Genomic DNA, 22,968 nt, shown 5'->3' with positions numbered 1-22,968 from the left:
AAAGAAAAATATATAATAAAGATGATCACCCAATCTATGCTTACAGCTATAACCTGAGTTATAAGCTCAATTACTCCAAATAAATAGTTGTTGTTCTAGGTACTTAATTAGGCCTTAGTATCTAAACAACCAAATAATTTCCCTAAATAAATAATAATAAGGCAGCCCTACACCTTTGTTGCTCTAGGGTGACACTATTAAGGGCCTGGTAAATCATTTTTGTTTTAAAGCTATAACTACTAGTCAAGCATTTATTAAGCTTTGTAAGTATATAGAGAACTCTAATCCCAAGAGCTGTGTTCTATACTTTCCCAAAATATCTCTTGGGAGGTAACACAAAATTTAAGTCCTCACAATAGTGATTTTATTAAATTAGTTGCTTTATAAAACATTGCAGATGTCATAATTGTTAACATAACAATTTACCAAACTGTGTTTAACTGGTGCAGTTTGCTGAGCATGTTTTATAAAGGAAAGGAAATGCCAAAACCCTGTTAAAGTTATTCCATTGCAGCCTAGGAGAACAAAGGAGATCTGTTTCTCAGATACTTAAATCAGGCAAATAAAACAGGTAAAGAGTTTCCCTCCCCCATCTGAAGCACTCATCAGTAGAACAGTCTGATAAATATAACTAGACAGTCTATGCATTCAAGAGAGAGATCCCACAGCTTGTAATGCAATAATGGAGAGGTTTACCTTCTTCAGCTTCAAAGTTGGAGGGTTTTGGTCATTTAATTTTTAAGTATCAAACTAGTGCTTTTCAGCCGCCGTATCTTCACTCTGAGATAAGCAGTCTTCTTCACAATGTATTTTTAATATCCTCACGCTCAATTTTAAGACAAAGCAATTTTAATACTAGGTGCACACCACATGCCCTTGCTGCAAACTGCTTTTCTTGACAAGTTATGAAGTAGTTCAAGGAGGTGTGGTTAAGGCTGTATTACTGAATGGTGCTGGTAAATACTACACAATTTTTTGTCATGTTGCAACTTTTGTTTCCAATTTAGTGACTGCTGCTATGGAATCAGATAGCAACAATGACAACATTATTAGATTTGTTTTTTTAAACTATGATTTAGTAGCAACCGAGGTTCCCAATTTTAACCCCTTTGCAGCAAGATCCAAGTTCCCTCATTCGCACGTTAGCACCTAAGTTGTCAAGGGGTTAAATTACCAGCACAAAAGATACTGCACTTCTGATTGTAGCATTTGGCAGAAACTGAAAGGAAAGAAGTTGTGCTACATGTTGAAGGGATTGTGGGCAACAGAAAGAAGACACCAGGAGAGAGAAAATGTCACATGAAGTCTTCGTAGTCTTGTACATATCCTGCATCATAACCACCATAATCCGCCAGATCGTCTTTCATGGTGGCCTTTAATCCCCCTCCAGGAACCACACCTTTCTTCTTCTTTTTGGCTTTGCTTTGCTAAAGATAGGAGAGAGTTAATTCATGAGACATGTCTACTATGGGCATCTTGTCTCGTAATAGCAACCCTCATAGAGACCTAAAGCCTCTGGTCCCAAAAACACTGTAGTTCTCTGAGGGAGATCCCAGACCTAACCCAGGGAAATTTCTGTTAATTCAAAAAAGATGACTGTGAACATGTCTGTAAACAAAAGAATGGTAATGGCACTCACACTCCTGTTCTATTCCAATTTAAATGGTATTGGTGAATTGCTTGACTTGTAAGTTTATTAAGTCAGGCTCCTACTACACTTGAGGATATTATGCCCACACTCCATCCTAATGTAATAGACATTTTCCCACTCAGCTTGCTCCTTACCTTTTCTTGCTTCTGTTTTTCACTGCAAAGCACAGTCAGTGAATTGGTAATCTTTTTCAAGTCATCAATTTCCACTAAAAAAGAAGAAAAGGCATACCACTAATTTTTAAGCATTTTGAGGAATATGTAAACTACATTCTTCCACAAGTGTTATGAGAAATCCAATTTGTCCATCATTAACTTCAGTAACTTTGAAAAGGCTGTGAATTTTTCCTGCTTAACATAACATGGTAAAGAATCATTCAGTGTATGGCTAGGCTTATAAATCAGAACTATTTAAATTAAAATGGCAAACTCAGCAACAAAAATTTATCTTTATAATGACCAGTAATCATGAAGACACCATTGATCAACCAAAGAGAAACTGGAAGTGTCATTATAGCTCACAGTGCTCCCTACCCATTCTTCCTTACCCAGTCTAAACACACGGATGATAACCATGCCCTTCCATAACATACCCTAGATGCTCAGTGAAGAGCACCTGAATGAACATGAAACAATTCTGAAACCTACAGATGACAACTCCCCACCCCTTGGGGTCTCCATTTTCTAGCACAGGAACTAAAATAAAGATAGTAAATATTGCAAATCTCAAGTGTCCTACCAGGAGACAAGCCTGTTTAGTGGACAATACATCCTTTCATCTTTTAAAAATATAAAGCCAGAAACAGATACCAGTTTTTAGCTACCAAAAAAGTGTTCAGTTTTGGTTAGAGAGCACTTTCAAAAATAGGAAAAATAGTACAGTCATATGTCACTTAATGACAGAGATACATTCTGAGAAACGCATCATTAGACAATTTCATCATTGTGTGAACATCACAGAGTGTACATACACAATCCTAGCTAGTATAGCCTACTACACACCTAGGCTATATGGTACTAATCTTATGGGACCACCGTTGTATATGCGGTCCGTTGTTGACTGAAACATCATTATGTGGCATATGACCATATGTGCAGAATAAAATACCAACAATAGGTATATATTACTGGTCAAATTCAGAACCCCCAGCTTAATAATAATTTCTCAAAGAAAACTCAATTTAAAATTAATTGTGTAGAATTCCTTTTTCTCAATCTTAAAAACAGCAAATACTAGCAAAACCAGTCCCTTCTACATTAGAGCTACACCACCCCTGGTTGTCACTCCCACACACCCTGCCCCTGAAATGTATGACTCCTCTCAGGGCCTGGCACCACACCCATGGACCCAGAGAATGGGTGCCAGCTCTGTTGAGCAACTTGAACCTGGTCACAGGCTTTCTCATTTAAAATGAACAGATACTCGCTGTAGTCTCACTCAGCTCTAAAATCCTGTATGCCCAGAGATCATTTTCCCCAAAAGACACTTGGTAGCCCCTTTCAAGATATAATTAGATAAAAGAATAAGCCAGTGTTTTATTAGCTGCTGTGCCAAAACCCAGATGTCTCTTTGGGAAGCCACTGTAAAAACATCAAGAAGGTTGGGGCCGGCCCCATGGCTTAGTGGTTGAGGGCGCACGCTCCGCTGCTGGTGGCCCGGGTTCGGATCCCAGGCCCGCACCGATTCTCCAGCCATGCTGGGGCCGCGTCCCACATGCGGCAACTAGAGGGATGTGCAGCTATGACATACAGCTATCTACTGGGGCTTTGGGGTGGGAAAAATAAATAAATAAAATCTTTAAAAACAAACAAAAAAAAAAACATCAAGAAGGCAACCTCAAAAAACAAAAACAAAAAACTACTCAAACTCGTATGTTTGCAGAACAACATTCCCAAGGTAACTGCTAAAAAGCAAATCCTAAGTCTATATCATAGCACCCAGAAAAATGTCAACCTCCATCTTTCTGAGTATGATGTGCCCCTAATAACTAAAATCCACCCACAGGGGCTAGAGATTAGAATTACTTACATGAAATACACACATCTCGAACTAAGGTTTCCAAAAAACTGGCATAATATAGTGACTTTTCATATTGTGTAATTTTATCTTTTAGTAACTTTCCAAACTCTGTGAAGTCATCTCTTGAAGATGGGTTCATAGCATCTATTCCATAAACTGTATTATTAACACCTGTAGAAGAAAGGAAGCACTGAAAGTTTATAAACCAATTAGCTATCTGGATAACCCTGTTATTTCACTCTAAAGCAGATGTTCTTAACCTGGGTCCCCTGGAATCCTTGGACAGAATTCAGGGGGTCTGTGAATTTGGATGAGAAATAAAAATAACAGCTTTATTTTTACTAACCTCTAATTTAGCATTTCCTTTCATTTTGATTACAGACAACAAATCACAATGGTATTAGCAAACCTTGATTATTAACAACAGAGATCAGGTACTTCATATCACTTTACAGTTGTTACAGATATCTTGAAATATTGTTCAGTCATCATTACTTTCAAATCGCATTACTTATTAAACGTGCCACTAGATCTTATTTAATGCAGTAAGAAGCACATAATTACTGTATCACAGAGTATTTTAATATTTTGATATCTATTTCAATATAACAGATTTCCTGTGTAAGTAAAATCCTGTTTTTTATTTTATGCATTTAAAAACATTATATTAAGGGGCCCAGAGGCTTCACCAGACTGCCAAAGGAGTCCCTGGCATAAAAGGGATGCTCTTAAAGCGTTTGTCCTAGAACAGCCCACAGGTAAAGTAGGGAGAGAAGGAAAAAAAGTAAAGAAAACAAAGATGGTTCCTGTGAAAGTATCCAGCTAACTACCCCAGAAGCTAGGCAGGGGTAAACCATGTGTTAAATTCCAATAGAAAAATTAATATGGCCAAAAAGGATTCCAGGCTAAGAGACAATATCACTAATTCAGTATTTTAGTATAAGCAACACAACATTAAAATCCTATTAACCAAACGATTACTGTATGAATGCATGTTTTTGCCTTTTAATCTGTCACTAGTGTCCCATATTAGGATTTATGGGTACTGCATAAACCCTTCTCTTTAATAAACACACAGCAGCTTTTACCATCCTATGAAGACACAGGACAATGGCTGAGTGCCCTCTGTAATGAGATGAGTGCAGCTGACATGCCAAGCACACACCAGTACATAGAAGCATCCACAGCAACTCTTGAGATTGCTAGAGACACATTGAGGGAGAAGGTCACACTTCCCATGGAAAGGAGAATGATCACTACAGTCAGCGTGCTTGATCCGTTTTAAAGAAGAGGAAGTGTGGGGGGGGAAGATCAAGATAACTAGATCATTCTTGGCTCTAGGTTTTAATCTCAAAGTTATATAACTGTTTCAACATGGTCTTCTACTCTGAAAAGTACTCAATAGGTAATGACAACAACAAACTTGGTTAATTGAAGTGAGAGGTCTTAACTATTTCTCTGGCCATGTTTCTTACTCTACCCTCTGTGCCATGTAGACACTCTGAACTTCTCTCTTTACAGGATCCTGAACATATCTGTTATCTCATGCACTAACCACAGTGCAGGGATCGCACACAAAAATGGAAGCCCTCTACAGACAGGGCATGGTGAGGGCCAAGAAGAGTTGCAGAAAGAAATGACTCTGAGCACAAGAAGGCACAGCAGAAGCTGAAGGCCCCACCAGGACCAGCATGCTACTGTCTAAGTCTTATCCAGACTTAAGACAACAGGACAATCTTACAGTCAGTTCAGTATTTAAATCTCAAAGCTACAGACCTCACATTTCATCCAGCTGATAAATACATTTAAAGCAACATTATAACTTACTTGGGTCCCATGATTTTTTATCTTAATAATCTTATATTTGATACTCAAAACATAATTATTCAAAAATCTGAACATGTATCTCACTCTACCTTAAGTAATGAAATCTCAAATATAAACAGATTAAAAAATGCTTCCCTAATATCTAAATTAGTCAATATCATGTTTCTTCAAAAAAGGAGGCATTTTCTGAACTTCCATAATTAGTAAGACTTCCACAGTATTCACTTGGAACTTCAATATTGTACTGCAGTCACAGCCCCACTTACCAAAAGTTTCTTTTGCTAATTCGAGATCTGACTCTTCCTGTAATTTCTTTAGCCGAAGTTTATCTGCTAATTGTTCTTCTGGTGTTAACACTTTAGGTTCTTCAGGTTCTTCTAACTAAAATGAGACAGAAATGAAGTTTTAAAAGGGCTGGGATTATGATGGACTCAGTACACTTCTGTATTGTATGATTTTTTTATAAGCATATATAAATAATAGCAAATGCTTATAAAGTGTTTACTGTATTTCAGGCATTCTTCTAAACACTTTAGATATTCTTATCCTAATTTTACAGGAAAAAACCTAATTTTACAGGAAAAAAACCTAAGACACAGAGAGGTTAAGCAACCTGCCCATGGTAAGAGAAGGTTAACACAGCTGGTAATGTGACAGAGCTGAGATTTGAATCCAGGAAGACTGGGTTTATTTCTATGGCCTTCTTTAAAAATAAGGAATTGAGTTTGGAGACAAGGTGAAAATGGCACTCTCATATACTGCTGCTGACTATATATTGAAATCACCTTTCTAAGGCAACTTGGTAATATGTACCAAGTCATAATATATTTTTATATGCTTTAATATAATATTTTTTAATTTTATTTATTTTTTTCCCCCAAAGCCACAGTAGATAGTTGTATGTCACAGCTGCACATCCTTCCAGTTGCTGCATACGGGACGTGGCCACAGCATGGCCGGAGAAGCGGCACATTGGCGCACACCAGGGACCCGAACCTGGGCCGCCAGCAGCAGAGCGGGCACACTCAACCGCCAAGCCACGGGGGCCGGCCCCTATACGCTTTAATCAAATAATTCCACTTCTAGGCATTTATCTTAAGAAACCAAAGAGGCACACAAATATTTAACCACAAGGATGTCCAATGGAATATTATTTATTATTTCAAATAAATTTAGAGACAACCTAAATGTTCAACAACAGAATGGTTAAATAAAGCATGGCACATCCATATGAAAATACTCTGTAGACATTAAAAAACATGTTTTTTTCCAAAGACTCAGAAAAACATTTTCCCTGTATTTATCTTTTTATCTTATTAGATTGTACTATTATAAAAGTAACAATTATTACTGTAACAAATTTAAAAACAGACAATAGGAGCTCTGATTATTTCCCAATCCCAGTCCTCTGAGATGACAGTTAATAGTTTAGTGTATATCATTTCTACATACTGTGATATAATTTTCTATAACAAAGAGGTATTACTTTTACTATGAGGGAAAATCTTCAATAATATTTACTGAAGTGGGAAAAAGGGGAAGGGAATTTGTGCCATTCATGGTTATCCATGCCTGTGCAGTTTGAAGATTCTGATTCAGCAGTCCAATTCTGAGATAGATCACATTTTATTTCTCATGGAGAAGATGAAATGAGAAAGATCATTATGCCAAGTTAGGAAATCTCAGAACACTTTCTAGAAAGAAAAAGGGAAATATCTTCACTTAACTGTCTTAGTAGACTGGACATCATTAAGTATTTCCTGCATAAAAGCTGAATATATCTTAACTCAATACTTGGCCTAAGATAAACTGAGTACACTCAAACTAAAGTTTCTTTATGTTGAAGACTAATATCAAGATACAACAAAATAAGTATAATTCTAACTTCAATGACTAAGAAAGATCTAATCAATACAATTTCTTAGACTCAGTTATAAGATTCCACTGCTTGTTCTGATCACAGAAATACACATGCAGATATTTTTAGATATATAAATTATTAAAAAGCATCTAAAATGTTCCTGACTGGGGGAAACGGGCACTCTCACTATTGGCAAACTGGTGCAACCCCATAGAGAAGACAATTTGGGAACATTTATCAAGACTACAAATGTGATTTGCCCTTTGACCTGACAAACTCACATTTGGGAATTTACCCTACAAATACAGCTACACCCATTAGAAATGACATACATATATGATTATTCATGGAAGCATCGTTTATCAAGTAAAGGACTGGGAAAAATCTAACTGTCCACAACAAAAGACTGGTGAAATAAATTATGGTACATCTAGGCAATGGAATATCATATAGCTACACACACACACACACACACACACACACACACAAAAGAATGAGGAAGAATAAACCAGAAACTAATGAAAATGGTTTCTTATAGGGGGTGATAGAGAACAGAGTGGAGAGGATACGAATGGATGCTTGAGAGTTAGTTCTGAGTATACCATTTTTGTACAGTTTTGAGTTCTAAACATATTTCATATTTAAAAAATAAAGTTAAATAAAAAAGAAAAACCTTAAAATTTAAAACAAACTGAAACAAATGACTCTAAAATGTATATTAAACTAGACATAATGACACAGAGAAAATAATTCAAATGATTTTAGAACCCAGGACATAATTATACAAGATTAGTAGGATATATTCTAAGCCCAAAAAGAACTGCAAGGAAATCCTAAACTTCATTCAGTAGCTTTGCATTGTTAGTAATATTAGTATTGTAGAAAAGAAAAAGAAAACAACTATGTTAACATTATTAGAAACCAGGATTTTCAGAATAAGAGAAAATATCAGTATGAACTAGTGATTACACACACACACACATACACACTCATTCACACATGTTTGTTTATTTCCTACCTTCATCCATGAAAAGGGGTCTAGAAAACAAGGCCATCCCAATAATACTAAGTACTACTAGCACCTAGATTTGGCCTCTAAATATCATTTCCCACTAGAAGGAACCTTAGAGAAGTAACTAATTCCAGGCCTAAGGAAAAGAGTTTACCAGGTGAGCCTGGCACTTCTTACTGTGCCAGAAAATAATGAAGCTGTCAAAGACTAATGGGGTTCTGGTAAAGGATGAAAACAGGAACAACTGAAAGGGACTCCTACTGGCCAAAGTTGGGACAATTTGAGCATCAATAAAATAATCCCTGTATCTGAGTAAAACACAATGAATTTATAAAAACTTAAGTCCATAAATTTACCCAAAAAGAAAAAATAAAACCCATAAAATCCCTCATTTTTCACCACTTCAAGTCATTAGACCCCCTTCCTTACTCTGAAAATTAATAATTAAAAGAATTAAGTTTTTACTCTGTCTTTCCAGTACAAACCATATCCACAGTAACCAAATAGAAAAATAAGAAGAAAAAAAGCCAGCCAATAAAAAATGGAAATCATAGAGTAAGGAAAATCACTGGGCCGGCCCCGTGGCGTGGCGGTTAAGTGAGTGCGCTCTGCTGCTGGCGGCCCGGGGTTCAGATCCCGGGCGCGCACCAGCGCACCGCTTGTCAGGCCATGCTGTGGCGGTGTCCCACATGAAGTGGAGGAAGATGGGCACGGATGTTAGCCCAGGGCCAGTCTTCCTCAGCAAAAAGAGGAGGATTGGCATGGATGTTAGCTCAGGGCTGATCTTCCTCACAAAAAAAAAAAAGAAAAATCACCATTTTGCAATCCCTAATGAAGTAATTAGTCGATGATGAATGATATTAAAACTACTGGGTGAGAACTGGATGTAAACTGGATTACTTCCAAGAAGAAACAGTAATTTTATAATAGAATTTATAACACAGAATTTTATAATCAGGCTGTCACCACTGTAACCCAGTGATCAATTTTAGCATTGCTAATAATAGGACAGACATTATATGACTCCTGATGTGATGTAATATGAAGCACACAGCATTACCTCTAAAGTATTCCAATCAAAAATGTTTACTCTGAATCCAATCAAACTTTTAGACTTAACTGCCAAGTTACATGAAATTGCAACTATAAGGAAGCAATCAATCTAGAAGGTGGGACGTTCTAGAAGACAACGGGCCCATTCTCTTCAATAAGTCAATGTCATTTTAAAGAGAGAGAAAGACAGACACTCTAGGAGACTTAGGATACATAACCAACCAAATGCAATGCAAGGTCCTTGTCTGAACAAACCATATGCAAGAGACATTTTGGGACAATTAGAAAAATGCCTATAAACTGAATATTAGATGACATTAAAAATTATTGTTCATTATATTAGGTATGTAATCATGTGAGAAATAGCCTTGCTTTTTCAGAAAGGCATACTGAAGTATTTAAAGGTAAAACGCATAATGTTTGTTATTTACTTGATTACACTTTAGCAAAAAAAGAATAGATGAAGCAAATACAGCAAAATATTAACAACTATTAAATTTAGGTGATGTGTATGATCATTCATTATGCTATTTTCTCTACTTTTATGTTTGAAATTTTTCTTAATCAAGAGTCAAGTCTCAAAAAATCAAGGATAGAACTACCATATGATCCAGCTATTCCACTGCTGGGTATTTATCCAAAGAACTTGAAAACACCAATTTGTAAAGGTACATGCACCCCTGTGTTCATTGCAGCGTTATTCACAATAGCCAAGACTTGGAAGCAACCTAAGTGCCCATCAAGGGACGAATGGATAAAGGAGATGTGGTATATATACACAATGGAATACTACTCAGCCATAAGAAACGATGAAATCCAGCCATTTGTGACAACATGGATGGACATTGAGGGTATAATGCAAAGTGAAACAAGTCAGAGGGAGAAGGTCAAATACCGTATGATTTCCCTCATTAAGTAGTAGATAATAACAACAATAAACAAACACATAGAGACAGAGATTGGATTGGTGGTTACCAGAGGGGAAGGGGGGAGGGAGGAGGGTGAAAGGGATAATTCAGTACATGTGTGTGATGATGGGTTGTAATTAGTATTTTGGTGGTGAACATGATGTAATCTATGCAGAAATAGAAGTATAATGATGTACACCTGAAATTTTTACAATATTATAAACCAATGTTACTGCAATAAACAAAAAATTAAAAAAAAAAAAGTCAAGAAAAAAACAAGAAAGTTCTCTATGATCTGATATGGAAAGATCTCCACAATATATGAATATAATAAGGTGAGAACTATAAAAAAAGGTAGGAATAAGAATATATAATTGTATCCAAATACATAAAGACACCTTGGAGATGTAAGAAACCAGTATTTACTTAGAAGACAAAGGGAGAGAAACAGGATAAATGAGTGAAAGGTTGGGAGTGCTTCTTGATATTGTTTTGATTTTTGAATCATGTAAATGTGTTTTCTATTCAAAAAACAAATAAATTAATACAATATTCCTGATCTTGCTCCAAATAATCAAGAACAAAAACACTTAAATAAAACACTTACATGGCAGAGAAACAATTTTTTTATTTCACTCAATATGAACACTGCAAATTAAAGACTGATCATAACTAGAAAGAACTGCATGCACTGGCAAAAATCACTGACTGTGGTCACTACAAAATCATCACTGTTCCTGAATGTTTGTGAAAACTTAAAAGGCATTCTAATACATAAAGCTTCTAGGTTCAGTTTTTGCAAAAACGACAAATTCAGTTTTGGGATTCACTTATCTGATGATGTCCATTTATAGTCTTTACAAAGCCCTTCAAATAGCTAGGTAATATTTGCTGCCTATTAAGACACTGCACCACTACTGATGTGAGAATTCTGTATTTTAGAAAATGAACAGTACCTACCCTCTTTTTAATTTCTTCTTGCCTTTTCTTCTGTTGCCGTTCTTTCTCTTTTATCTTCTCTGCTATTTTTTTCTTTTCTGAAATTTTTACTTCTGAAAGTAAACAAATGTTTTAATCACAGTTATCTTGAATATTTTCCAGTTTATGGATGAGGCAGACATGATACTTGTATACTTCATGAGACCAAACCTCTCCCAGCTCCAATTTCATACGGTGATTTCCTGGCAAATGAGAATGAGAAAGTTCTGGGATTCTTCCTTTCTCCTTTCCAACCTGACCCCTAAAACCCAAACATCTCCCTTGATACTTCCCCCTAGTCCTTTAGGCAAGACTTAGATCATTCAACTATGATGCCACACCCTATACGCTCTCCTAACAACAGCACTTAAACAGAAAAACGGCAGATATCTAATCTGATTACATTTTGAGGGGAGAAAAGAGATGCAGAGAGAATAAAGTGGGAATGGAAGGATGTTTGGTTTATAAATACTAAAATTTTCAATTTTGTGAGCATTCTGTCATTTGTCTTACCATAAGTCCCAGATACTCACCAAGATATAAAACCAAAAATGGAGGAACCCCAGTGGCTCACCTGGTTTTACTTCTGCTTCCTCTTTTTTTTCGTCATCATCATCATCATCCCAGTTATCCTAAAGAAAAGGATCTCCATTAATAATTCTTGCATGTTTACTTTTCCATGTGAACTTTATTATCAATCTGTCTAACTCCATAGAAACAAACTTGTTGATATTTTTGTGGTATTGCATTAAATTTATAAATCAATGTTGGGAGAATGGACATCTTTATAACCTTCAGCCACCCTAGCCAAGAAAAAGGGCTACCTTTCCACGTGTTCAAGTCTACTTCCGAGTTTCCCTCTTAGAGGTTTTGCGCATTTCTCTTTAGGTTTATTCCTAAGTATTTCATCTTCTCTGTTGCTATTGTAAACTGAGGTTTTTTCCTTTTATGGCCTCTAACTGGTTATTATTTGTATATAGAAAAGCTATTGTTTTTGTACATCAAATTTTATATCTTGCGCTGGTGGTCTAGTGGTTAAGATCCGGCGCTCTAACCACTGCAGCCCACGTTCATTTCCCGGTCAGGGAACCACACCACCCATCTGTCGGTTGTCATACTGTGGAGGCTGTGTGTTGCTGCGATGCTGAAAACTACGCTACCGGTATTTCACAGGGTCACCCATGTTGGACAGGTTTCAGCGGAGCTTCCAAACTAAGACAGACCAGGAAGGACCTGGCCACCCACTTCCGAAAAAACTGGCCATGAAAACCCTATGAACAGCAGCAGAGAACTGTCTGATACAATGCCAGATGATGAAAGGTTGGCACAAAAAAGACAGGACAGGGTTCCACTCTGCTATACACAGGGTTGCTAGGAGTTGGAATCAACTTGACAGCACTAACACACCTTAATGAATTCCTTTATCATTCTAATTAGTTCTATCATTGATTCCCTAGGGTTTTCCAGGTATACTACCATATCATCTGCAAACGAGATAACTTTACTTCTTTACCAATTCTTACACCTCCACCATTGATTTCTTTTTTCTAATTACACCACTGGCTAAACCTCCAGTACAATGTGAAGAGTGGCAGAAGTAACAAGCATCATTGCCTTGTTCTTCACTTAATGGAAATGCCTCTAGTGTTTCCCCATGAAGTGCTATGCACCCCACCACATTTATGCAGTAACATTTATCAATCTTTTTTTTTATTGCCTCTGGATTTTTGAGTCAGTAAGATAGTCTTTTCTTACAGCAATGAATTTTCTTCTAGAACATGTATGTTTTCATTGTTTTTTCATTTAGATCGCTGATCCATTTGGAGTTTTTTCTTTTGTATGGTGTAAAGCATGAATCTAATTTTAACTTTTTCCAAATGGTTACCCAGCTGTTACAGCATCATTTATTAAAAAGTCCACCTTTGCCCCATGATTTACCATATACTAAATTTCATAGACTTTTGATCTATTTCTGCTGTCTATCCTATCCCACTGATCTATTGTCTCTTCACGCACTAGTACCATACTGCTTTAATTACAGAGGCTTTATAGGATGTTTTTCTGTAGGCTAGGGCTAGTTCCCCCATGTAGGTCTTGAGGGTTTTTTAGTGTTTTCCTGGCCATTCTTTGTATGTTCGTTTTTCCATATGAACTTTTATATCAACTTGTCTAGGGACCGGCCCAGTGGCGCAAGCGGTTAAGTGCACACGCTCTGCTGCGGCGGCCCGGGGTTCGCCGGTTCAGATCCCGGGCACGCACTGATGCACCGCTTGTCAAGCCATGCTGTGGCGGCGTCCCATATAAAGTGGAGGAAGGTGGGCACGGATGTTAGCCCAGGGCCAGTCTTCCTCAAGCAAAAAGAAGAGGATTGGCAGATGTTAGCTCAGGGCTGATCTTCCTCAAAAAAAAACCCCAAAACTTCTCTAATTCTATAAAAAAGCTTCTCCATTAACAACTAAAACACAAGACAACCAAGCCAAAAACAATAGCCTCTCTTAAAGTAATTAACAGTTGTTTTAAAATTTTTTTTTTTTTTTTTTAATTTATTTATTTTTCCCCTAAAGCCCCAAGCGATAGTTGTAAGTCATAGTTGCACATTCTTCTAGTTGTTGTATGTGGGACGCGGCCTCAGCATGGCCGGAGAAGCAGTGCGTCTGTGTGCGCCCAGGATCCGAACCCGGGCAGCCTGCATCGCAGCGCACGCACTTAACCGCTAAGCCACGGGGCCGGCCCTAACAGTTGTTTTAAATAAAAAATTGAGAGAACTTCATATTTCTGACTTTTCCAAATGTAAAAGCATCCAACATTCTAGCCAATGGTTCATTTATTTCAAGCAATATTCCATACAACATAACCTTGATTAACAAATTATATATTTAAGCCCAGTATTTAAGAATAGTCAAGGAACAAATTATCAAACAATTTTCTAAAGGCTCTACATAATTTAGAAGGTTTAAGTTTAATAGAGATAGACACAGCCCTGTATTTAAGTGGAGCTTTAATCTACAGGTAGCCTGGCCATTGTCTTAGCAACTACCAGGCACACTATGACACACCCTTTGAAGCTGAGCCACAGGATGGCAGATGCAAAGCAGGAGGCCCTGACACTACTGGAAGATGCAGGGGCTGACATAATTATGACACGAAGCTTCTGGTTTTATAACGAAACAGATCATAAATCTGAATCGCTTTAGGTATATAAACTAACCAAGCCTTGATTCTTAATAAAAATCTGTAAGTCCACCAAAGAAATCAAAAGTCCTGATTAAGGCTGTCATGGGGTATGCAAGCAGAGAGGGAAGAATTTTATATAAAAGTAAAAATATTTTTATAATCACCTTATCTTGGCAATTTAACCCACAGTTCACAGTTAACAGATTGAAAGCAAACCAGCTAGTCATTGTTTGGACATCTAAGACACTAGAGTTAGAAATTAGAGAACAAATGTCTGTATTACTTCACTGGTTTGCTTAAGTGCCTGTACAAAGGGAATCAGAGAGCTAAAAATAAAAGTTAACTACCAGGAGTTTTTTGTTGTTTTAATCTTCACAGAACATAGGAAAGCTGGGTCTGTGAGTGATATGCTGCTTACGTGGTGCTTCAGATAGGATGACCATTTGCTTACCTCCAGGTGGTGCATATTTATAACTCTCTACTAATAATAGTAATGATAATAACAACAATGGATAGCATTTATTGAACGCTTACTTTGCACCAGGTACTATGCAAAGGGGTTTCCATGTAGTAACACAGTTAACCCTCACAAAGGTCCTGTAAGTAAGGTGGTTTTATCTCCATTTTACAGATAAGGACACTAAGGCCTAGAGATAGCTATCCCACAATCTCAGTGAAAAATAACAAAGGAACCTGTTCTGAACAGACCAAAATTCCTTTATTTATTTATTTATTTATTTATTTTGTGAGCAAGATCAGCCCTGTGCTAACATCTGCCAATCCTCCTCTTTTTCTGCTGAGGAAGACTGGCCTTGGGCTAACATCCGTGCCCATCTTCCTCCACTTTATATGGGATGCTGCCACAGCACAGCTTTCCAAGCGGTGCGTCGGTGCACGCCCAGGATCCGCACCGGTGAACCCTGGGCCCCCCAAGCAGAGTGCACGCACTTAACTGCTTGCGCCACCGGGCCGGCCCCCAAAGTTCCTTTAAAATGTCATAGTTCTGACACACCGCTTCTCCGGTCATGCTGAGGCCGTATCCCACATACAGCAACTGGAAGGATGTGCAGCTATGACATACAACTATCTACTGGGGCTTTGGGGGGAAAATAAATAAATAAATAAATAAAAATGTCATAGTAAACATGACTTTCTTACTTGAGTCCTGAAGTATAAAATAAGTATCTGGGAACTAGGTCCCTCCCCACCAAAATTCATTCTTTCGATTAGTTCTGGAATGAACTCCCCTGGAATCGCAGGGAATCTCATCAAAGAGAAGAGTTATGGCACATACTAAGAAGATATGCCCAGCTACAACCACATCAGTTACCCATCTCTAATTGCCTGTGATGGTTTTCTACTAATTTTAACAGTCTAGCCGTCTCTGGTACTAGGAGACCAAGAAGGGAGAGGTATGGCTGAAGATGAGCAGTTCCATCCCAATAACTCCAACATAGAGAAATAGACACAACAGAGGAACATTTGTATTCAATGCTGATGTTCCTCAGTTCCCTTTCCCAGTAAAATATCACCCCCACTCCTCCCATATCACTGCTCCCTCAGTATCTCATTTACACCAACTCTATGGTCCCACCTCTATCCCTGTCCATGGTTTCCCCATCAAAGCATAAACCTTATCCCAGACAGTCAAGTTAAACTGTCCCATCAGTGCAGACATAACGAGGCTATCTAGAATTCCACCACAGAATGGATTTCAGTAGCAAAAGCAGTGGTTCCCATCAAGTCCTAGGAACAGCCATGACATCTAGCTCCTCAGTTCATAAAAGGACCATGAAAATCAAGCCTTGCCTGTCACCGTTACGCCACAGTGCTTGAAACAAGTCTGCCCTGAAGTTACTACCATACTAGGGACAAGTCCCTAAAGAAGGGAGCATATGATGTCAGCAAAAAGAGACTGGTCACACTTTCAAATAAATGTAATCCCAAAAGCAGAAGACCAGGGTTGCTTTCCCCAACAACTTAAAGAGTTTTTGTTTCCTGAGTTAAAAAATTTGCAGATGCTCAAAAAGTAAATGTAAGGTAGAATATCTAAATCTGCCCAATTTTCTGCAAACACTAGGCCTTTATAAATGCTGACAATAAATTCAGATAAAAGGCACAAAGGGTTCCTAGAGAAACACCTAAAATAGGAAGTAAGTCTATAATTTAGTAAGCCCTAAATGGTTATTTGGTTCAAGAGACTATCAATATCCAATTAAAATCCTTACCCAATTATTTTTGGTAGCCAATAAATCCTCCAACTATAATATCCATTTATCTCCAAAAGAATCACCCAGGCTGCTCTCCTAAAATGGCTAGCTTCCTTAGAACAGAGGCTGTTTATAAACTACTTGCTTATCTATATACTTTTGTTCTACAGATACATACCCAACATAATTTGAGCCATTTCTCTGAAAGAGAAGGCTGCTTGTCAAGTTTAAAACCTGCTTCTCGATTAACATGACTAAGAACCCAAAACAAAATAGAAAAATTTTAAATGCTTCTTTCTTTTTATTTCTAATAATGTGGCCAATAGTTGGCTGGTGTGTCATTTTTATAATGTACAACTGCAGAATGTCACGTGCAATGAGAACACATTTAGGGCTGAAAATGCTTTCCAACTTAAGCAAGATATATTTATAGATCGTCAAATAGAAGTAGCTTCAAAAGAGCAGTAAAATTCTTCTGCACCATAGCAATAGCCTATTAACTAACATATACTCCTTCCTCTTTTTTCTTTAAGTAGTTTGGTTTAGATAAAGCATAACCTCTGGTAGGAAAAGAGCCTTTTACTGGTGTTCTGTAAGCTGTACCGATCTGCTCTGAGAAGCCTGAGAACTCTTAAGGAACTCCTGGCAAGGCTAGACTACCCAGCAAAGTTCAGTTTTTAATGTTCTTCCATCATCTCAGAACTATGCTGGTCTCTGGAAGCCAAGGTACCTGCCTCAATAAATTCTACTTAATTTAATTCAATTATTTAAGTTTTTAACATCCTACTAAGTATAAGTATGGCTTAGCACTCAGTTGAATTCCATCTCAATGCCTACCTGTCTCATATACAGGACTGTTATCAATCAATTCTACTTTAAATTCCTGGCTAAACAAGATCAAGAGCAAGACACTACACACTAAACAAGTAGCTTATTTATTTTCAGTGGTCCAGCATGACAAACACATTAGGTAAATATTGTTCAATAACAAACATGCTTCCTAACTAAAAACTGAGTTTATAAAAATTGTCAGGGTACTGAAATGATATAATTGGGATTTTCTTCAAAATAATCTGGTTGAGGGCCGGCCCCGTGGCTTAGCGGTTAAGTGCGTGCGCTCCGCTGCCGGCGGCCCGGGTTCGGATCCCGGGTGCGCACCGAGGCACCACTCCTCCAGCCATGCTGAGGCCGCGTCCCACATACAGCAACTAGAAGGATGTGCAGCTATGACAGACAACTATGTACTGGGGCTTTGGGGGAAAAATAAATAAATAAAATCTTTAAAAAAAAAAAAAAAAAAAAAAAAAATCTGGTTGAGGGAGGAAAGCAGAAGTGGGGATATAGAAGAAATAAAATTGGTCATGGGTTTATTAAACTTTTCTTGGGGGCCTGCCCCGTGGCTTAGCAGTTAAGTGCGCATGCTCCGCTACTGGCGGCCTGGGTTCGGATCCCAGGCGCACACCGACGCACCGCTTCTCCCGCCATGCTGAGGCTGCATCCCACATACAGCAACTAGAAGGATGTGCAGCTATGACATACAACTACCTACTGGGGCTTTGGGGAAAAAAAGGAGGAGGACTGGCAATAGATGTTAGCTCAGAGCTGGTCTTCCTCAGCAAAAAGAGGAGGATTGGCATGGATGTTAGCTCAGGGCTGATCTTCCTCACAAAAAAAAAAAAAACTTTTCTTTCTACTTCTGTGTATGTTTGGAGTTTTTCACAGAAGTTACACACACACTTCAAGATATCCATTTCCTGGCAAAATGCCCACTTTCTGAGTATTTCCCAGTAATCTCCCATTTGTCTGAAATACAGGTCTCCCCTTCATAAGTGCTGTTTCCAAAGCTTGAAAAATGTCTTTACTTTGGTAGATTTAAGCTATTAACCAGGATAGGATTCTAACAGATGGATGAATGGGTTAAGATGAGGCAGGCAGTTTTCAAGTAAGTCAGTTATCTAAGATCTTTTAAAGACATTTTATAATAACGTTATAGAAGCAAATGCCTGAGATGCTTGAACACAACCAGGAGAACTTTTAAACTCAAAACAACTCTACACCCTTTGAATAAATATAGCTTCTAATCTGTCCTACTGAAATGCTGGGAGACTAGTAAAACGGAGTGAAAGTTGTATTGTCCCTGCTTGCAGTGGTAGGTACTCACTGCCTTCTTAGTCAACACAGCCTACACATCATTCCAGCAATGGAGAAGGAGTCCAGTGATATAAGCCAAGCAAACAATTCCTTCCACGGCCTCTGCATAACATCAGGATAGTAACAAAGGTAAAATAAAGCCAGCTCAACAGGAAAGTATGCTCCCTAGTTCTCACCTTTTTAACTGGGAAGAAGCACAGGGTTTCCCCTCCATGAATATTAACAATTCTACAGTTTCACCTAAATCCACTTCTGCCACTGCCAGACAGCTATTTGAAAGTCGAGGGGAGCAAAATGCTATAATGTCTACTAAAAGATACTAAACTACTGGAGTAAATTACTGTAACAAAGACCTCAGTTTTCCTTTCATTTCTCAGGACATTACAAATGACATTAAATCTATATTCTTAAAGGTTAAACACTAGATGTTGACATAAACTGAAGAACTTACTCTGTTTCTACATACCTTACTTTTGAAGACTTTTTAAAAATTCACATATATTTAAGGACTATGATTATTTGATCTTATGGAAACAAAGCCTTGTTTGCATCTCCTTACAAAAGCATTAAGTACTAAAACATTAGAATTCAGAAGTTTGGTATTATTCACTACCATCCAAGTTGACAAAATTGGTAACCTCTGAGCAAGCAAAAACTTGAAAACCATGGTCTTTCCAATCAAAACACAAAATTCACAGTAAATAACCACTGTGGAGAGAACTTACCCCTTCTCAGCTTAGGAAATCACAAAATGTGGCACAAAATACACCCCAGACACTAGATCTAAACAGCCTAAGCATATTTTCCATTAGCTAGAAAAATTAAAACTATATCTTGAGGGCCGGCCCCGTGGCTTGGCGGTTAAGTGCGTGCGCTCCGATGCAGGCGGCCCGGGTTCGGATCCCGGGTGCGCACAGACGTGCTGCTTCTCCAGCCATGCTGAGGCCGCGTCCCACATACAGCAACTGGAAGAATGTGCAACTATGACATACAACTATCTACTGGGGCTTTGGGGGAAAAATAAATAAATAAAATTAAAAAAAAAAAAAAAAAAAAAAAAACTATATCTTGAAGTGAGAGAGAATTAACACTTACTGAGTGCCTACCAAGTGCCAGGCAACTCTGCTTAATGCTTAACTTGGTATCTCACTTAAAATGCAAAATAATCCCCTGAGGTACTCCTATAATGACAATTTACAGATTGAGAAACTAAAAAAGAAAGATTAAAAAACTTATTTATGACCACAAATATAGAAAATGTCAAGGCAACAATATAAACCCAGGTCTGCCTGATTCCCAAGTCCAGGAATCAAACTACTCCATAGCTACCGTATCTTGGGAATCTTGGAGAAACTCAAAAGAAAGAAACCAACATTTCAACTTGGAAATAAAACAGACAATTCAGCTTTCTTCTCCAAGATCGACGTCAAAGTTTATGTAAAAGAAATAAGCCGGGGCCGGCCCGGTGGCATAGCAGTTAAGTGCGCGCACTCTGCTTCGACAGCCCGGCCCAGGGTTTGCAGGTTCGGGTCCCGGGCGCGCACCAACGCACCGCTTGTCAAGCCATGCTGAGGCAGCATCCCATATAAAGTCGAAGATGAGCACAGATGTTAGCCCAGGGCCAGTCTTCCTCAGCAAAAAAAGAGGAGGATTGGCATCGGATGTTAGCTCAGGGCTGATCTTCCTCACCAAAAAACAAAAAAAGAAAGAAAGAAGCTATTCGTGGGGCTGGCCCCGTGGCTTAGCTGTGTGCGTGCTCCAGGTTTGAATCCCGGGCGCGAACCAATGCACCGCTTGTCGGGCCATGCTGAGGCGGCGTCCTACATACAGCAACTAGAAGGATGTGCAACTATGACATACAGCTATCTACTGGGGCTTTGGGGAGAAAAAGGGAAAAAAAGGAGGATTGGCAACAGATGTTAACTCAGGGCTGGTCTTCCTCAGCAAAAAGAGGAGGATTGGCATGGATGTTAGCTCAGGGCTGATGTTCCTCACAAAAAAAAAAAAGAAAAGAAATAAGCTATTTGTATAAAAGAAACTCGGCACTGAAAGGGTGACTGGACAAGATGATCTTTATGGTCCCTTAAAACTTGTAAATCTCCAAAATTAGTTCCAAGTGGTCAGAATTATATTTATCAGGATTGACACCATTTAGATTCAATAACCTCAGGCGGGCTATTTCATGATCAGTCTAGACTGATCCATTCAAACTTCATTTTCTGGTACTTCTTTCCTGATTTCTCTAATCTTTTCTTCTCATTTGCCAACTTGTTCCCAATTTTCATAACAGATGTCTTAAATGCTACATCCAGTATGCACAGAAAAAGTGAATGGACAAATCTGAACTAAAGGCTCAAAACAGAAAATTCACTACAATGTGGGAAGGTGACATATCTTGTAATGAGTCTGACAACACAATCCATTCCCATGTCTACACAACAAGTAAATAAAGCATCTAAGTATCCTCACAATAGTACTACTCATTTATTAACCCCAAAGGGTGCAAAGCTCACTTCATTCCTGTACCTGGCTGTTTGCTAAACTGGACATCCACGTCATCAGACTCAAGACAAAACAGTAAAATCCAAACAAAGGTAGTATTAAGTTCATAGTGATTAGCATAAATTTTTTCAACCCAAGCAGAAGGAATTGTAGGGTTCTCAGTATGTGCTGAAGGGTGGAAGTTAGGAGATTAAAACATTCACCAAATGAATCAAAACCACAAAAAAAACATTTCCAATCCATACAAAACTTTATCTACACAAATACAGTATAAGACTTGGAGAACTTTGTCAATGAGTCTTAACATTCTGGGCTTGAGACTTCTGTAGCTACTTAAAAGGGAAAAAAAAAAAAACAAGGAATGCAGTAGTCACGATGTCATCTGAAGCCATATGCGGAGCCCCCCCAAGAGTTTTCAAAACACAAACGAGGAAGGTATCTGGTTCACACCTACAAGCAATAGGAAAAAATAAACACTGCCCTGCCTCGTCCACTCCAACCACTAAATCTTCAATATTTCTTTGGACGTCACTCGTGTTTAGACGAATAACTCACTCTGTCAACTCCCCATTTTTCAGGTTTCTGACCATTAACTGCGGGCTATCTCAGGACTCAGTTTATCCTTTTACCACAGGGTCGGGGAAGGAAGGCTAAAACTTATTTGACTTTATTGTTTTTATTTGTCTGTTATGAAAAATAGATTGAAATTAAACAATATTTCACTCATCTAACTGCTTGAACAAATTCTACAAATGGGCCTTCGGAGACATAAATTAGTTACTGGCCCTGGGGAGACCTGAGCTCGAAAAGGCAGGTGGGTTGCAAGACTTTCCACATGGGACGAGCCATGCGGCTCAATCCCCAACTTCCCAGTCTCACCCCGGCGAGCGGCTCCGGGCCGCGAAGTCTGCACGTGGACCGGCCCGGCCGCTGCTGTCATCTCCCGTCGCCAGTTCGGGGGTGGAATCCAGGCCGGAGCGCGGACCCTCAAACAAGAGCTGGGGCCCGGCCGCCGCCCTCGCCAAGGAAGTCCGAGGCAACGCTGCCCGTCTCCGGTCCATACGGCCGGCGAGCGGAGGGGAAGGGGGCACCGCCGGGCCCTACGATCGCGCCTGGACCCACGGCCCGCAGGCCCGGGCGGCGCCCCTGGGCCCAGAGTCCATCAGCCCGCCCGTCGGCAGGCAACCCCGCCCGCGACGGCGCCAGTCCGCTCCCGCGCTGCCCGGAGCCCCGGCCCGCACCCACCTTGACGTCCTCGTCCTCGTCCTCGCCTTCCCAGCGGTCCCCGCCGGCGGTGCCGCCGCCCCCCACTTTCCGCACCGGGTCTTCCACGGAGAACGTGTCTGCGTCTACGGAAGAGAGCGAGTCGCGTTAGTCCCTGTCTCGGCATGGTGCCAGCGCCGGCCCGGGCCCTGCCCCCGGAACTTTTGCTCACCCCAGGAGTCGGAGTCCCCCGCCGCAGCCGCCGCCGCCGCCATCTCGAGCCGGGCGTGAGCGTGTGTGAGGAGAGAGCGAGAAGAGTTAGCGCGGCGGAGGTGAGTCACTGGATTTGCTCTCGTTGGCTGGCGCGGGGCAGGCTGGGACCGTGGCTGACTACGCCGGGACCCAGGCCCCGCCCCCTC

The 22,968-nt window shown here is 39.4% G+C and overlaps 1 protein-coding gene across 1 annotated transcript; it reads right to left on the bottom strand.

Moving 5' to 3' along the window:
- Nucleotides 1-347: 347 nt before the first annotated feature.
- On the bottom strand, nucleotides 348-22,914 carry EIF3J (eukaryotic translation initiation factor 3 subunit J). The gene is made up of 8 exons (XM_004421510.3): nucleotides 22,782-22,914; nucleotides 22,592-22,695; nucleotides 11,884-11,941; nucleotides 11,292-11,383; nucleotides 5,764-5,878; nucleotides 3,680-3,841; nucleotides 1,786-1,859; nucleotides 348-1,427 (listed from the first exon to the last, which is right to left on the bottom strand). Exons 1-8 carry the CDS (start codon nucleotides 22,822-22,824, stop codon nucleotides 1,296-1,298), a joined length of 780 nt encoding a protein of 259 aa, XP_004421567.1. The 5' UTR covers nucleotides 22,825-22,914; the 3' UTR covers nucleotides 348-1,295.
- Between the last annotated feature and the right edge of the window lie 54 nt (nucleotides 22,915-22,968).

The sequence above is a fragment of the Ceratotherium simum genome, chromosome 3 (genome assembly GCF_057802395.1).
Source record: "Ceratotherium simum simum isolate JZ-2026a chromosome 3, ASM5780239v1, whole genome shotgun sequence".
Taxonomy (NCBI): domain Eukaryota; kingdom Metazoa; phylum Chordata; class Mammalia; order Perissodactyla; family Rhinocerotidae; genus Ceratotherium; species Ceratotherium simum.
This window is presented reverse-complemented; position numbering and strand designations above follow the sequence as displayed.